The sequence below is a fragment of the Macaca thibetana genome, chromosome 1 (assembly GCF_024542745.1).
Source record: "Macaca thibetana thibetana isolate TM-01 chromosome 1, ASM2454274v1, whole genome shotgun sequence".
Taxonomy (NCBI): domain Eukaryota; kingdom Metazoa; phylum Chordata; class Mammalia; order Primates; family Cercopithecidae; genus Macaca; species Macaca thibetana.
The window spans coordinates 109851605-109869369 of record NC_065578.1 but is presented as its reverse complement, the minus strand read 5'-3'; the positions used below and the strand labels follow the sequence as shown (position 1 = coordinate 109869369).

General features: G+C 49.0%; 2 protein-coding genes across 2 annotated transcripts in view; one reads left to right on the top strand and one right to left on the bottom strand.

Annotated features, from left to right (window-relative positions):
• LAMTOR5 (late endosomal/lysosomal adaptor, MAPK and MTOR activator 5) overlaps window positions 1-17765 on the top strand; it is a 301434-nt gene that overhangs the window by 234411 nt on the left and 49258 nt on the right. The window lies entirely within an intron of this gene.
• Window positions 8352-14921, bottom strand: PROK1 (prokineticin 1). The gene is made up of 3 exons (XM_050747115.1): window positions 14724-14921; window positions 11624-11749; window positions 8352-9469 (listed from the first exon to the last, which is right to left on the bottom strand). Exons 1-3 carry the CDS (start codon window positions 14793-14795, stop codon window positions 9350-9352), a joined length of 318 nt encoding a protein of 105 aa, XP_050603072.1. The 5' UTR covers window positions 14796-14921; the 3' UTR covers window positions 8352-9349.

Below are 17765 nucleotides of genomic sequence, written 5' to 3'. Positions count from 1 at the left end.
ATGTTGGGGGCAGCATATGGTCCTGCTTCTGATTGTACCCAGCTCCTCAAGGGCTCAGGGGACCTCTGGGGCAACCCAGAAAAGCCGCTTGTGGCCCACATGCTTTGCAGTCAGGCCACCTCCAGGGGACACTGGGGCCCCAACTTGTCCAACCAAGACTGCAACAGGGAGCTAAGGCAAGAACCCTCTCTCTCATCTTTCCCTGGCTGGGGCCAAATTCCCCCAGGTGCTTACTTCCCCTGAGACCCCTCACAGGCTGCTTCCTCTGACCCTACCTCCCTGGGCCTGCACTACCTCTTCTCGGGCCCCTTCTTGCAGGCTAATGAGACCAGGCATGGCCAGCCTGACAGTGCAGGTTCTCAGATGTCTCACTGTCCTCCCCTCACGCTGAGAGTAAGCTGCAGGCTGCCTCTGCCCATGGGGCTGCTGCTACTAAGATACCTGGAGTGGGGCAGCTCCCAGGAGAGGGTCCTGGGCCCCACCTTCTGCTGCCCTGACTCTCTGACACCCCCTGGAGACCCTGAGCATCCCATCTGGCAGCTCACGTCCTTGTCTCATCCCTTCCCAGCTGGGCCCCCGATGGGTCCAGGGAGTGTGTATGTAGAACACATGTTGCCTCCTGGTCTGGGCCTCAGAGCAGCCAGCTCAGCCTCCTCACCTGCAAGGCTTTCCAGAGTCCAGGTGGGGGCCCAGCTGTTTGCCTTCAAGTACGAGGAAATGACTGCCTTTCAAGGGACCTCCTCTCTCTCCTGAGCAACGGCTCCTCTCTTTGTATTCTTTTTCCCCCTTTGCACCTTGATGACTCAGGTTTTCACAGGCACAATAGTTCCCCCTTTGAAACCTAATTCTGAATGGGCACAGACCCAGGTGCGCACACGCACCCTTCTTCCTCCCTCTCCCGGGCTTGCTAGTCCTTACTTTAGCAACAAGACGACCCTCTATCTCAGCTGGAACTTCTCCTAACGGAAACTAGCCTCTCTGCCACTTGGAAAGAAAAGTCGGATTTTCATTATTTGTTTAACTGATTTCCTTCAAAGGTTGGGGCGATGGGTTAGGGCAGTGTTTCTCTGGGAGTGGGAGGTACGATGAGCACCTGCATCAGAGTCCAAGCTGTAGAAGGGCTCGTTAAAGGCCCCAGAGAAGCAGAGTCCTGGCAATAACATCTTCCTTTGGTACTTGGGAACTGGTGGTCTAGCGGGTGAGCAACATTCCCCAGCACTACCTCCTCCTAGAAGGGAGTTGCAGCAACGGTGAGGCCTGTCTCAGGGAACACACATGGTTTGGGAGGTTTGATTTGGACTCAATCTGAGAGGAACCAGGACAGACTTCAAAGCCCACTCTCCTTATGCTTTTTCTACAAAAATAAATAAATAAATAAAATGAATAACACAGTATTAAGATCATAGCCCATATTGAGCAAACATTTCATTTTACTGTGAAAGAGTGATTCATATGTTTAAGCGAGGTATTAAGAAGTGCTTAGATAAGATTTGCGTATCTGTGTTCCCAAATGGAGCTGTTATTGAGCTCTGCCTACATAAACCTGTGCTTCTAAACTTCAAGATAATAACAGAACATGATCTGAACAAACTGATTTCTTCCTACCGTGTTCAGCTTCTGGGGAATCGAAGCGCATCCGAGAAAAGATTGTTCGTTCCTTCCTGGACATTTTATTAGTTTACCTCACTGAAGAGATCCCTCCAGGTAATGCTAGTTTAGTGTGCTGGTTACAACATGTAGGTGCTATTTTTATTGTTGCCTTTGTACAGATGGGGAAACTGAGGTACTGAGAGGTTTAGTAACTTTGGGTCCAAAGTCCCTAGTAAGTCCAAACTAGGGTTCAAACTCAGGCAGTCCATGCAGTGAACCCCTGTGCTAACCCCCTGTCCAGAAACATAAACAAGGTAGCTTTCCCACTAATTTGATGAGAAATGCCAATTGAGCAAAATGTAGAATAATAAGAACATGTCAAGCTGCCATTTGACATATTTGTTTACTTAATCTTTGGGGTTTAGTTTTGAGACAGAATTTCACAGGCTCCTCTATGACTCGTCTCCGTCAGAAATGTGCCCACGTCTTCTTACTCACCAGTGCTTCTCTCTGTTGAGATCCAGTTAATCCTCCTCATTAATCTTCAGCTCCCAAATAAAGGTCCCTCTGTCCTCACTAGACCCAGAATATTTTCCTGCCCTGTATCAGGCCAGCCCCCGCGGGAGCTCCGAATCCTTTTAAGAACCACGCTCGTGTTTTTCTTCCAAGTTGCACAGAAACAAATATGTCCACAACCGATGGGCAGCAGAGACTATCGAGGAGGCAGGGGGCTGAGACAGGAAAGGATCTTCTGGACAAAAGGACCGTAAATCATATCCTTCCTGTGACCTGGACTAAGTGGTCTTCCCAAGACCCAAGCACTGCTCCTCAGGTGAGCGGAGAACTGGGACAGGACAGAGCGGAGTGGCAGGGATCTAGGGTGTGGCTGCAGACCGTGGCTGTGTGCAGGCCCCGGCAGAGCCGTTTTTCATAAATATGGGATGGAAAACCTCAGCAGGGAAGCTGACTCTCGTTCACCTCAAGTTGTTCACCTCAGTGATGCTGTGGCTTTGGGCTTCTGAGTCTAGCCATGGCCCAACCAGGGTTGGAGCAAGAGATGGCATCCCATCTTTCAACCTTATTCCTTGTCAGAGTCAACTGTCCAGGGTGTAGTTCTAAAGGGGACACAAAACATCCCTGCAGTCAACAGAAGACTCAGAGCCAGTTAAGACCTGTGCCAGCTAACTTGGCCACTACATAGGGGCCTCTCTGTTCCCACCAGGGTGGGCAGTGCCCTCCAGTGGAAAACAAAAATTCCTTACACTCATCTTAAGATGCAGTCCCAGGAAACTGAAACCCCAGACTGCACAGTGCACAGTATAGTGCGTTTGTTCTGCTCGTAGGGGGTTTCTTTAATCATCTAAATTGAAAACAGTCTAGTATGCCATTGGTGTAGAAGATGTTTGGGGTAGAAAACCACATATAACAAATGCCTTATGTGGTACATTAGCAAAGAAATATTGGGTCAATATCAAATCGTTCTCTTCAGCCTACAAAACAAATATTAAATGAACATTTTTTAAAATATCCATTTGAAGGAACATCAAGTCACAGTACAGCCCAGAACGCCCAGCCTCCTCACTCCTGATGTGCCCTGGGGCTTGAAGATCTCCTGGGTCCCTGGAAGCACCAAAACTCAGAAACTGTGAGACCCGGCCCCTTCCTGACCTCATCTTTTCAATTCTACAAACTGAAGTTGTAGAGTTATTTTTTTTTTCTTCTTTACTTTTTGGATTTTAGTATTTTTAACAGCTTTATGGTGATATAATTTACATACCAGACCATTCACCCATTTAAAATATACATTTCAAATAATTTTTAGGATACCCACAGAGTTGTGCAACCATGCCCACTAATTTTGAACATTCTTGTGGCTCCAAAAAGAATATTAACAGTCACTCCCCATTTTCCTACCTGCAGCCCACCCCCAGCCCTGGGCAACAACTAATCCACTTTCTGTCTCTACAGAGTTACCTATTCAGGACATTTCCCATACATAGAATTATACAAGATGTGGCCTTCTGTGACTCGCTTCTTTCACCCAGCATGGTGTTTTCAAGGTTCCTCCATGTTATGGTGTATATCAATACTTCATTCTTTTTCATGGCTGCATAATACTCCATTGTGTGGATATAGTGTGTTTTATTCATCCACTTGTCATTCAATGGAGAAAACCTGTTTGTTTAACAATGGCTCTTTTTGTTTTCCTTTCCAGCTACCAATCAGAACAGGTGTCCCCGAAGATATCCAGACAGAGAATGTGCCCCCAGGCCCCCTTGTTCTTCCTTCCCCCTCTGGTAGAATCTGATGTTTTCACAACCCAGACAAATCCTCAAGATTGACTCGGGCTGGACTCACAGGTCAAGGCCGACTAATGGGCCAGGCGCAGTGACTCACATCTGTAATCTCAGTGCTTTGGGAGGCCAAGGCAGGAGGATTGCTTGAGCCCCGGAGTTTGAGACCAGCCTGGGCAGTATATGGATCACATTTTCAAGTAGCAATTTCTGGAACTCAATGACTGTCACTGTCAAGGGTATGAAGAGGTAGGAATGCTGCTGTGGTGTGAATGTCCCCCTGAATTTATGTGTTGAAACGTAACTGCCCATGCAATCATATTAAGAGGTGGAGCCTTGGGGTGATTATGTCAGACTATGATCTGCCCTTGTGAATAGGATTAGTGGCCTTACAAAAGGGCTCCAGGGAACTAGCCAGCCCCTTTTGCCCTTCTACCTTCTGCCATATGAGGATAAAAAGAAAGCCTTGAGCAGACACAGAATCTGCTGGTGCCTTGATCTTGGACTTTCCAGCCTCCAGAATTATGAGAAATACATTTCTGTTCTTCATAAATTACTCGGTCACGGGCATTTCATTATAGCAGCAGAAACGGAGAAAGACAAATATCAAGTATTGCTCTCCACAGCTCGAGGGTCTTGACATCCCCTCAGCCCCTGCCCAAGCAAAGCCACCCTAGACAAACACACATTCTAAGTAAAATCTGGCTGTCATTCGTCCTGCAGATTCAACTCTGAAGCAGGTCCCCAGCCTCAGAGCCTCTGCTGAGCTCACCTTTCCCTCTGGCTTTAGGAGGCTTCCTGCTCTTCCTTGGGTCTCACCTCTGGCCACTGCCTCCTGGGGCCTCTGAAGGGGATGACTGGACAGGAGAGGAACAGCAGTCAGCATGCACTCACCTGTGCCTGCTCAGTCATCTGCCAGTTGGTATTCTACGGACTACACTGTCCCATGTTCACTGTTAAATATTCAGGTGGAGTTGGGTTTAGCAGCAGATTTCCACTTAATCTCCTTTGAGTGTTTCAGGCCCTCAGGAGAGCTCCTGGGATAACTCTGCTCTGGCTGCTACCCTCCTCTCAGTCTGTGTCTAGCCCTACCTCGTTGGTGGGGAGGGCTCCAGGCTCTAGCCCACCCCGGCCTCCCTCTGGATACCAGGGAGAGGGTGGAAGCCTTAACCAAGGTCAATGACACAAATGCAGATTTGGGAAGGGGATCAAATGATGCAAAAGCCTCAGAGAGACAGCTCTTGCCGTTCATGCTGTGTCCCAAGGATACACAAATGAAGGATGGGGACACTCTATAGTGTTACTCTGACCCCTGCCTACCTCCACTTTCTGGATCCTAAAGAAGCTGTCAGAGGGGATGCCCTCAGCCTTTCCTAAAATCCCAGCAGGAAGATGACAGCAGCTCCGAAGAAAGAAGTGTCTGGGAAGGCACAGGGCCCAAGTAGCAATTAAGCATTTTTCGTGTGTCCATAGGGTGGCAGACTTCTTTCCACAAACGGAAGCGCTGTCCCTCTAAACCTGTTACTGAGTCTAACGTTTGGGGATAGCTGCAGAATGGTCCCCATCGGCTTTGAGGAGTGGCCTCTGAGTCTCCCATCTTTTCCACTTCAGGTCCCCACGCTGTCCCCATTTTAACCACTAGATGGTAGCAGACACCACCAGTTGGCGAGGAAAGTTTTGGCACCAAATAGGAGGTAAAGGCTGCATTTGAAGGTTTCCTCCCTATCTTGAAGCTATGTCAGTTTCACCTGTTTCTAATTTAATTTAATTTAATTCATTTTTCTTATAGGTACATTCTTATAAGTAAATTATTTTTATATTTATGAAGAACATATTCCTGAATATAAATAATACTCACAAATGTATTCTTCTTAACCTCCCCAGCCTCTGCTGTCTCTGCCCTTTTGTCTCCAGTAACAGGAATGGGGACCAATTCTACATTCCTCAAAGTTCAGATAATAAGAAGTGAGAATGGTCTTAGGCGTTATACTACATTTGATCAAAGAAGACGAGAACTCCCAAGCCAGTACCGAAGAATGTGAAACTAAGACACAGAAGACAAACACAATAAAAAATATACCTAAGAAATTGCAAAGGGGACAAAAACAAAAATAACAATAATTAGCATTGATGGACAGGCGTCTTGGCTCACTCCTGTAATCCCAGCACTTTGGCAGGCCAAGGCAGGCAGATCACTTGAGCCCATGAGTTCAAAACCAGCCTGGGAAAGAAAGCAAGACCCTATCTCTACAAAATAAAAATAAAAATAAAAATTAGGCAGGCTTGGCCAGGTACAGTGGCTCACACCTGTAATCCCAGCAGTTTGAGAATCCGAGGCAGGCAGATCACTTGAGGCCAGGAGTTCAATACCAGCCTGGGCAACATGGCTAAACCGCATCTCTACTAAAAATACAAAAATTATCTAGGTATGGTGGTGTGTGCCTGTAATCCCAGCTACTCGGGAAGCTGAGGCACAAGAATCACTGGAACTCAGGAGACAAAGGTTGCTATGAGCTGAGATCATGCCACTGCACTCCAGCATGGGCAAGAGCGAGACTCTGTCTCAAGAAAGAAAAATTAGCCAGGCTTACTGGCACAAAGCTATGGTCCTAGCCACTCAGAAGACTGAGGCCAGAGGATTGCTTGAGCCCAGGACATCGAGGCTGCGGTGAGCTATAACTGTGCCACTGCACTATAGCCTGGGTGACAGAGAAAGACCCCGTCCAAAAAAAAAAAAAAAAATGCATTGACTCTTCACCTTTCCACTTGGTATGACATACAATTCCAAACTGCACATCAGGATTTGCATACTGGGCCAGGTGCAGTAACTCATGCCTGTAATCCCCTTGGGAGGCCAAGGCAAAAGGATTGCTTGAGCCCAGGAGTTTGAAACCAGCCTGGGCAGCATAGTAAGACACCACCTCTACAAAAAAAGAAAGAAAGAAAGAAAGAAAGAAAGAAAGAAAGAAAGAAAGAAAGAAAGAAAGAAAGAAAGAAAGAAAGAAAAGAGGAAGGAAGGAAGGAAGGAAGGAAGGAAGGAAGGAAGGAAGGAAGGAAGGAAGGAAGGAAGGAAGGAAGGAAAGAAAGAGAGAAAGAAAGAGAGAAAGAAAGAAAGAAAATTAGCCAGTCATGGTGGCACGTGCTTGTAGTCCTAGCTACTTGGGAGGCTGAGGTGGGAGGATGATTTGAGCCCAGGAGTTCAAGGCTGCAGTGAGCTATGATCATGCTCCTGTACTCCAGCGTGAATGACAGAAAGAGACCCCCTCTCTCTCTTAAAAATAAGAAAAGAAAATATGAAAATGGGTCCAATTAGTAGGTTGGTGAAAAGTAATTGTGGTTTGCCATTACTTTTAATGTAGCACCCTAATAGATTATGAGCAGCAATTGGCATGTTAGTGAGCACCACGGGGTGTCCTGGTGCCTGCAGCCACCTTCACCTGCCCCCTGCTGCTCTGAGACAAGACGTTGCCTCATCCAGGATGGCTCTGCTTGCAGGGAGGGGCACAATTTAGAAAGGCTCCCACAAAAGTCCACCAGGCAGCAATCAATGGTACCTCGAGAAAAGCTATGACTATCAAAGGACAAGTCATGGTCAAAATGGAATCCTGGACATAGGAAGGAACTTTATATCCAAGGCCTGAGCCTGAAACCGAAGGAGAAAGAGATTCATGGGCTGCAAGAAGGCCCCAAGTCACCACAGCAGGTGACAATGTCCATAAAAGGAGACAAAAACAAAAAACAAAGAAAGGACCTTGTTGGGGGACTGGCCTGGCTTAAGTGGGTCCTGGAGTAAAGACTGTCCTGGGCATCCCCTAAGCAGGGAGGGTTGATGGATGGAGAACACAAGTAGAGCCAGCCTCAGAAACCATAGTCTTCCTGGAGGCTTCTGAGAAAGAGAATGGAACATGATGTGCTTTCCTGTTCTATGTTACATTTTTCTGGACTAAAAATTGAGGAGCAGAGGAGACAGCGAGACCAGGAAGCTACATTTAGAGGAAGCTACCAGTCTCTAGGTTAGGATAGAGGGCTCACATCCTTGCCAGCTCCGTTAGTAGTGTGAATTTCTTCACTCCAGGCACACAGTGGCCTGGTGGGGTCAAATATTTGACCTAAAACAAATGGGACCAAATTTCAAAAATGAAAGTTGCAGCTGGTCCCTGCTAAGCAATCTCAGCAATGGAGTCTTTCCAGCTCATGCCAGCTCACAGCCCCTTCCTGCCCCCAACCCTTCCGAGCAGTGCACCCCCTGCCCAGAGCCCACGAGGCTGCCTCTTATCCTTTCTTCAAAAGGACCCTGAAATCCATTCTCTCCAAAAAATAGACCCTGGCTGGGTGGGGGAGGGGAGGAATACCAGTCACATCCCTCCCCAACCTGGACACAACCTGGTCCTTGCCTTCCTCCCCAGGTGGCCACAGAGGCATAGGCCCTGGCTGAAACCGACAGCTGGGAACACCACGCCACACATCTCAGTTCAGTTTGTGCTTTTATTCTGAAGCCAGCAGGTTGGTGCGTAGTTGCCTTCCTGGTCTGAAATCAGTGCCCCTTTCAGCCCCTGCCCTGCTCCCCGTCCCTTGCTCCCACCCCAATCTGGACAGAGGACTGCCCTCCTCAAAGTCACCAACCTGCTCTCGGGGCTGATGCTTGGAAAGGAGCTGTTTAAGGAAACACCCTAATTGCCTTCTAATATGTCAATATCAGATTAGATTGAACCACCACCAGTTGCATTTTAATGGAAAAGCTGTGGGAATTGGGGGCTTCAGTGGTTAACTGGTAAAGTGTGGTAAGAGGGGACCTCAGAGGCATGACAATTCTGGCAGAAGGTCACAGGCCACAGGCCACAGGCTGGCTGGGACCAGAGTCTTCAGGGGGCTGATTGACGTCCCTGGGGTCCCTACACCTGCCTTCGGGTGACTGTCCACTGCCCTCTGGGAAGGGCCAGTCTTGAGTCTGTGGTCTAAAACTAAGGAGTTAACCAATCAAGGGAAGATGAACGACCCACAGATTGGTCCTCACAGACCACGTAAAGGACCTGAGGGTCAGGCCAGGACCTGGGACTCAGCAATGCACCCAAGAGCCTGTGCCCAGGAATGTCCAATTCAGACCGAGGGGTACATGTGGGGAGAGGGACAGGGCCCAGGAAGGAGAGCAGGCCCAGGAAGGGAGGGGAGGGGGAATGTCCTCTCTGCCATTTACCACCTCTCTGGCAGCCTAAGCAGGGAAGGGAACCAGGCTGGCCATCTCTCACACCACAGCTTCAAGCTGGGACATCGTCAGGCCAGCCTGGGGACCACGTCATGATGGGAGGTATGTCTCCCTGTGTGCATATGTGTGTACTAGGCAAGAGAGATCAAAGTAGTCAGCGTAGGGACTGGAAGAGTCACAGGAGCTGGGTTGCATGGCACAAATAAAAATCCAGGCAGTGCTGGGGAAAAGGATGGTGGGTATCCTGAGACCCGGCAAGTGCCTAAAAATTGATGTTCTTCAAGTCCATGGAGCAGCGGTACCTGCCGTCTGGGAACCTGGAGCACAGCAGGTTGGGTGAGCAAGGACAGGTATGGTGCTTGCGTTTCCTAAAGAAGGGGACCTAAGGAGAGAAGAAAGCAACACCTTCACCAAAGGGATGTTGGTGGGCCTCCTGGCAGCAGTCTCTGCTCAGTCCAGCGCTGGCAAATGTCTCCCCCCCACACCCTACCCCACTTCTCCATTGCACCTAGCACAACAAGAATAGCAATTAGAGATGAGGAAACTGAGGTACAGTGTGGCTAAGCAATACGCCAAGATCACACAGCTAATTTGTGGAGGAGCTAGGATTCGCACCCAGGCTACCTGGCTCTGGAGACTCAGCACACATGTGCCTGCACACACACACATACACACACACACACACATGCACACACACGTCCATTGATTGAATGTTTGTTGCTCATCCATTATGGGCTCAACACCGTGGTGGGTGCTGCAAGTGCAGCAGCGAATAGGACAGCCGCCATCTCTGCCCTGACTCACACGCCAGAGGAGTGCTAAACCACTGGGGTATCCTCAGGGAGGAGTTAGGAGCATGGGCCCATTGTCAGACTGCCTGGGTTCAAATCCCAGGTCTACCACTTCCCAGCTGTGTGACAATCAGCAAATCATTTGACCTCTCTGTGCCTCAGCTTTATCATTTGTAAAATGGGTTAATAACAGCACCTACCACATATGGTTATAAAGAGGTTAAAATGACAAAAAGCACCCAGTATGAAGGGTGGCATGCAGGAAGCATTCAGCATTAGTTTTTATTACCACTGTTGTCTTTATTGGGAATATGGATCTGGAGCTGAACCCCCTCACATTCCCCAAGATTACAAGGACTGCCACATTGTCCGGCCTCGTTCACCACTCTCTAGCGCCTCTTCATCCTGGGACAGGAGGTTGGGCGGGGGCTGTGATTGGGAGAGAGACTGCTGGAGGATGCTCTGTACCCAGATGAGCACCGAGCCGGGGTGCAGGTAAGTCCCCGAAGAGCAGGAAACATGCCTGAGTCCAGGTGTAAGACAGCTGGTAAGCCTGAGAGCCTGTGCTCAGGAATGTCTAATTCAGACAGAGGGGTACATGTGGAGAGAGGGGCAAGGCCCAGGGAGGAGAGCAAGTCACCTGAGAGCCTGTGGAAATGCCCTAATTGCCTTCTAATAGTCAGTGTCAGACTAGATTGAACCACCACTATTTGCATTTTAATGAAAAAGCTGTGGGAATTGGGAGCTTCACTGGTTAACTGGTAAAGTGTGGTAAAGTGGCTCCAGAGAGGGAGTGCAACGGGGAGGCTGTGGCTCCAGAGGACTCTGGACTGGGAGCTGGCAGTCAAGGAGTGCGAGCAGGGCAGGAACTACGTACTCAGGGCACAAGAGTGAGTGACTCCTTGAAGTGGGCACCTCACTTGCCTCACTGTAGACCTTACCAGGTGTGGAAGGTGATTTTGTGGGTCTACTTTTATGTTCCTGAAGGGAGTTTCCTTCAAAGCAAAGGGCATGTGAGATCCTTCCCAAATCTGAATTCATCAGATCCATAAGGGGCATTAGAGGCAGTGAGTCTGCTCCACTCATTGTATATGTGTGGCCCAAGAGCAGGTGAACTAATTTGCCCAAGTCCACACAGCAAATTAAGGGCTGGAATGCCCAGCCTGTCTAACAGCCTATGAGATCAGTGGCACCCCTCCACCTGAGGCTGCCCCTTCAAAAACAAGGCGGCAGCGCTCAACATCAGTGAGGTATAACTAGAGCAGGCGTCGGAAAACTGCAGTTCCAGTCCCAGCTCTGTCTCATTGGCTGTGTGCCTTGAGCCAGTCACGTGACTTGGCTTGTCTGTCAGTTTCTTCAGCATTGCCCAGGGTTGCTGTCAGGATCGAATTAAGATCAGTGATTCTCCAACCTGTGCTAGAAGTTTGTAGGTGGATCATGTCCGGCCTTGTACAAATAAATGTACAAATGTGTTATCTGCAGGGCACTAAGGTGGGTGCCTGTTGGTGGTGGGGACACAGCAACCCCATAGCCTTCTGCTTCCCCTTGGACATTCAGGGGCTGGATCAGGGCTGGATCAGCTGTCAGAGGAAGGTGAAGTCCTCTGGAGCCACAGCCTCCCTAGACTCCCTCTCTGGAGCCAGCCTCTCTAGCCTTCCCAGCTAGAGCAAGGCCCCAGGACGTCACCCTCTGCTCCCCGCATGGCCCACCCACATATGTGCACCCATGCAGTGTCTGCACAGTACCTTGTGGCTGCCAGGATGGCACTCCTCGCCTTCCCGCCCCAGCGGGGTACACATCCGCAGCCCTCGAAGCCACAGGCTGATGGCACAGCAGGTGCCTGCCCCACACTGGACATCCCGCTCACAGGCCTGCAGGTGGGAGAGAGAAGGGAACAGCCCATTAGTGCACCCAAGAGAAAGCAGAAGGGAAGGGTAGGTTCAAAAAGCCCTTATCAGGATGGAACGGGAAGAGGCTGAGAGTGTCACCCCTGGCTTTAGCCTAACAGAACACCCTGGGCCACGCTTTATTGCCCTGCTCCCCTCATGGGGAGGCTCAGGGCTCAGGAGGGCATTGGATCTGGATCTGAGGAAATTTCCAAGCTCCTTGAGGCCGCTCAGAAGGAAGACAGTCCTCTTTTTCCGACAAGGCTGGGGGTTAGAAGGCATAGCTTTTCTAGGGCTAGTAGATGCTCAATGGATGCTGGTGGAACTGAATTAATTAGAATTCTCAGAGGTGGCAGGGACCCTGATGGCCCAAATTCCTGGGTGGTCAGTGCTGAGCTGCCTTGGACCAGGAGTCTCCAGCCCTGACCGCGCTGTGGTCAGTGCCTCCCCTCTGCATGGAGGCACCCCCACCCTGGCCCTTAGAGGCCCAGCCTCAGCCGAGGGGCCAGCACCCCAGTGAACAGGTGCCTCTCCCAGGGTTTCTCTGCTGACTTCCCTGATCCCCAGAGAGGATCGCAGAACAGGGGCTGAGCGGCCCTGCCTGGTTTGGGAAAGGTGCCATTTGTAAAGAAGGCCACCTAAGCTCACATTAAATAAAAGCCAGGGCTGGGGAAGACAGAACTCTTTTTTTTTTTTTTTTTTTTTTTTTTTTTTTGAGACGGAGTCTCGCTCTGTCGCCCAGGCTGGAGTGCAGTGGCCGGATCTCAGCTCACTGCAAGCTCCGCCTCCCAGGTTTATGCCATTCTCCTGCCTCAGCCTCCCGAGTAGCTGGGACTACAGGCGCCCGCCACCTCGCCCGGCTAGTTTTTTTTTGTATTTTTTAGTAGAGATGGGGTTTCACCGTGCTAGCCAGGATGGTCTCGATCTCCTGACCTCGTGATCCGCCCGTCTCGGCCTCCCAAAGTGCTGGGATTACAGGCGTGAGCCACGGCGCCTGGCCGGAAGACAGAACTCTTAACTGCTCCAGACTCAGGTGGGGACCCGCTGAAGAAGCATCCACACTTTCCATTCTCAGAGATGCTATGTGGCTTTTCTGAGCTAAAATGCAAAGCTGGGTTTTGGATCACTATTCTCCAATAAAAGCCTATGGGCACCTTCAGGCTGCTGTGTGGGACGTGGCAGGACCTGGAAGCCCCTACTTGCTCAGACCCAAGAGGGAAAGAGTGGATGTCGGCTCCACTGATCATGCAGAGGAGTTACGGGTGGCGGGCACCCAGCTGTGCCTGTCTCCAGCCCAGCAAGGGCACATCTCACACCCAGCCAGGCCCCAAAAGCTCGGGGTTGGGGTAAAGGAAACCCCAGTTGATTCTTCTTCTCCCATAGAGGTGCGGCATTGCTGTCCCACTCTCGGAAGAAGAGTCATAAAGCCTTGGATGTGGGGACAGTTACAGTCCAGGGAGCAGGGGAGTGTAGAGGTGGTGGAGCCTGGGCTCCTGCTGAGAGTCAGAAGTGGGACACCAGCAGGACATGGAGGATGTGGGGAGCCTGGGGGTTCCTGACTTCCCCTTACTGTCCTGTTCTAACCACTCATCTGTCTTTCCTGGGTAAGCCTAGGGAAATGCACTCTCTATTGTGCTTTTCACTGTGAAAATGTTTGCCGGCCGCTCTCAGATCTGCCTGCCCTGCTGCCTCTCTGGGCCAGTGCTGGGGCTGGCACGGGTGGTGAGGCAAGCCCAGCATCCAGGCCAACCACGCTGCTCCTGCCCTCACTGCGCAGCAGCCGGGGCTTCTCTCCATTGTTCTTGCCCTCTCAGAATTTCAAGCTACCCCATAGAAGGGCAGCCCACAGTGTAAACACTTCATTAGGTGTAATTCTGCCTTCACGAATATTTTTATTTTTGCTTTGGATCTCAAAAGCATTTGACTTGCCTTTAATATTTGTTCTTTTGAACTCAGTCTTTTTCCTTTAAAAGAGAAAAGAAAGAATTTGTCCTTTCGGTGAATAGTAAAATTAACCCAATTCCAGGAATTGTTTGGCATTTCTCTACATTTCCCTTATCCATGTAAAAAGCTGGTGGAGGCTGAACTAAAAGTTAGTTTCCCTGCTCCCCCCGACCTTTTTTTCCCAGTGGCTTTTATATGGAAAGCTCTCAGGTAAAGCATTGCTTTCTGCTTCAATAAGAATGGTCCTGCTACCATAACACATCATGCGCCCCTATTTGAAGGTGGTTCGAGGTAAAGGCAAACTTCCGAAAGAAAACTGTGATCTGAATATTTTGAACCAATTGAACAGTGCCCACATGCTGAACCTCTGCTTTGAGACTGGATTTCTACTTGTTATCTGAACGCTTGCTTTGGGGTACACTCAGAATGTTAGTGTCACCCATATTCCTCTCAGAACTAACTGGGCAGGCACACAGTGAAAGAGTTTCAAAGATACCCTTTCTAAGCAGAGGTTAAATTTATACAATAGAAGTTTATAAGCTTACCACGTTTAATTAAGCTTACTGCCTTTAATTAAGTCAACATGCTATGTAAATTAATATTAATATTAATATGTGAACCAGACCATAAATAAAAATTAAAATTCACACAAAAGATAAATTAAGGTTTGCCAATCCACTTTATAAAGGAATTCCTTATTACATAATAGGAATCTTCATTTTACCAAAGGACTGAACTTCAAAATATTCAATGCTCTACTAATGCATTTAAAACAGGATTTGATTCATACACAGCTTCTCAAAAGCAGATCCCATTTAGTAGAGTGAGGTCTAACTAGTCTGAAAATCGCATGCAATCCCTCTCTAAAGTGCTGTCTAATGCATAACTCCCCATTCCCTTTGGTTCACAGTGTGTGGAGCCAACAGAGCCTCCTGCATGGTTCCTGGGCTCACAACCCATGCAGACCCTGACATCTTCCCAAAACCCAGGGCACAGAGAATGTTAGGCGACTTACCCCTGTGATCACAGCACAGTCAGACACAGTTACTAGGAGGAACATGATTGAGACTTGCATGGCACCTCTCATGGTCACTTGGGGTGAAGATAAAACACTGCCTGCTTGGATGCCTCTCGCTTCCTCCTGCTCAGCCTTGTGCCCGGCAAGCTGGGAAGGCCAGGCTCTCCTGCATCCCCCGCCTCCTCCCAGATGTTTATACTCAGGATCCAGGGCTGCCTGTGGATGCCTCATCTCTGCTTTTCCCTTCTCCAACACCGATGTTACTCAGATGATCTCAGAAGCGAAGATGAGACCTGAATCTCTAACAACATCAAATCAACATCAAAACCAATAAAAATGGATACTTCGGGGGCTCTGACGGTTGCTCTAACTCTCCCAAGAACGCAGTGATTCAGACAGTTATGTACATTTCACTCGATGTTCTTTTCTGCCTCTGGGTATCCTTCTATCCTACTTGGGGCAGAGGAAAGGCTCCGGTAATGAATTAAGGGATTTGCAGCATAACCATTTATCCTTCCCTGCACCAAACTATGCAACATACAGGATTATTGGTTCCCTCACACTCACACCAAGAATTATCTAGGCATTTACCATGGGCTCAACACAGAGGTAGCTGAGAAGACAGAAGAGGGTGAGGCGGTATCTTTATTTCTCTAAAAGGTTAAAATTACAGTGAGGAGACATAAGACAGTGAGGAAAAAAAGACCAGGGTCGTGAGGCTGATACTCCTAAGTGACACACACATAAGGATTTGCTCTCTCACGGGCTCAGGATGAACACCAGCACATGTCCCTTGGTACAATGACCTAAGGGCAGAAAGCCAGCACAGGCACACACTCTCCCAGTACCCTGCAGAGCCGAGTTGGTATGGGCTGTGGCTGAAAGGTACTAGAGCCACACCACTGGCCTTCCAGGTTTTGGGGTGAGCATGAGAGGGGCCTTATCTGTGAGTGTACAAACACAGTGGGCTCAGATGTCAGTCTGGTGGGAAGTTGACTTTGGGGAGGGCCCCTCCTCCTGCGAGGAAAGCCCCTGACCCCAGCCCTCTCTCTGTCTCAGAGCACCCAGAGAGAACTCCCAGTCCTTTGTCAGATGATCTGCCTTCTCTCCACAATAATAAAAACCAACATTTCCCAAGGTATGTGTTGCAATATGTTAATACACAAATAAACAAATAAAAGACGACTACAGTCAAAAATTTGGGAAACACAAACCAGCTTGGTTTTTGCAGAACTTTTCAGGGCCTTTCATAAGCTAACAAGTGTTTGAAACACCAAGTGGGAAACGCAGTTTGTAGTATTTCACAAACAGATTCATCCGCAAAACTTTTCTCGTCAAGTGTCACATGGGTGTAGGGTTTCCACATAGAAATGTTGACAGGCATTTATGAGTGCAGAGAAGAAGACTAACTAGCACGGGGGCCAGGAGCTAAGCCCCCAGAGGCAGCTACTTTGACTTCAGATCGACGGCTTCATGACCTTGAAAATATTGCTAATCTCTCCAAGTCTCAGTTTTCCTACCTATAACATGGCGGTAAGAATAGCATTTACATCATAAGATATTGTGAGTATTCATCTATTTATTTACTCGTTGACTATATTCATTGAGAACCTACTGTATTAAAGGCACTGTTCTCAGCACTGGGAATACAGCAGTGAGCAAAACAAAACCCTGTCCTCATGTAGTTTCGACTCTAGTCAAGGAGACGGGTGATAGACAAATAAACAGATTTGTAATAAAACAGCTAGTTTTGCTAAGCACTGTTATAAAGGAAGGCAGGGGGCCAGGCGCAGTGGCTCAAGCTTGTAATCCCAGAACTTTGGGTTAGAAGGTAGAGGCAGGTGGCTCACTTGAGGTCAGGAGTTCAAGACCAGCCTGGTCAACATGGTGAAACCCCGTCTCTAGGAAAAATACAAAAATTAGCCGGCTGTGGTGGCTCACGCCTGTAATCCCAGCTACTCAGGAGGCTGAGGCAAGAGAATCACTTGAACCTGGGAGGCAGAGGTTGCAGTAAGCCGAGATCATGCCATTGTACTCCAGCCTGGGCAACAAAACAAGACTCCATCTCAAAAAAAAAAAAAAAAAAAAAAAAAAAAAAAAAAAAAAAGGCAGGGAAGGCCACAGACTTTGACAAGGGGTGTTATTTTAGATGTGGTAAGGGTCTCTCTGAGAAGGCACTTGTGTAGATTACTGATAAAGTGGAGGAGTGAGCTGGACAGAGCCTGGAGAAAAAGTCAGTGCAAAGGCCCTATGGCAAGGCTTCTTGGCCAGTTGCAGGAGAAGCAAAGACCAAGGTGACCCAGGGGACAGGATGGGAGGGGATGCAGTTGGAGTAGGAGCCAAAGGCCAAATCCAGCCTGCCTGGTGGGACATGGCAGGAACCTGACTCCAAGTGTGATGGAATGCTTGGAGAGTTTGGAACAGGGGAGAGGCAGGATCTGATATACACTTAGATTTTTTTTAGAGACAAGGTCTTGCTCTGTTACCCAGGTTGGAGTGCAATTGTGGCTCACTGCAGCCTGGAACTCCTGGACTCAAGCGATCCTCCTGCCTCAGCCTCCTGAATAGCTAGGACTGTAGACACACATCACAGCACCTGGCCTGATTCACACCTTGAAAGGATCCCTCTGACTGCAGGTGGAGAGTTAAGTGAGATGATGCATGTAAAGTGCTTACCACAATGCCCAGCACACAGCAGCATTTGCAACCAACTGACAATTTTTACTATAAACATATGAACTTGTATGCTTTAATATAAAATTCTCCTGGGAGGTGAGAATCAAAATAATGAGTCTGTAAGGCCCACCTGTTCACTGTGACACTGGGCTGGGCTGGTGACAGAAGAACCAAGAGACCACCCCAGCCTTGGAGAACCTTCCACTCTGGGAGAAAAGCTACCTAGGAAGGAGGAAGCGCTTTGCTGGGGGCTTGGAACACCTTACAGAAGTGGTCCTGTGGGCTCTGCTTGCCCTGCACACACTACCCCACATCACAAGCTCGCCTTCCAAGAGACAATGTTAGATCATGTGATTCTCAGGC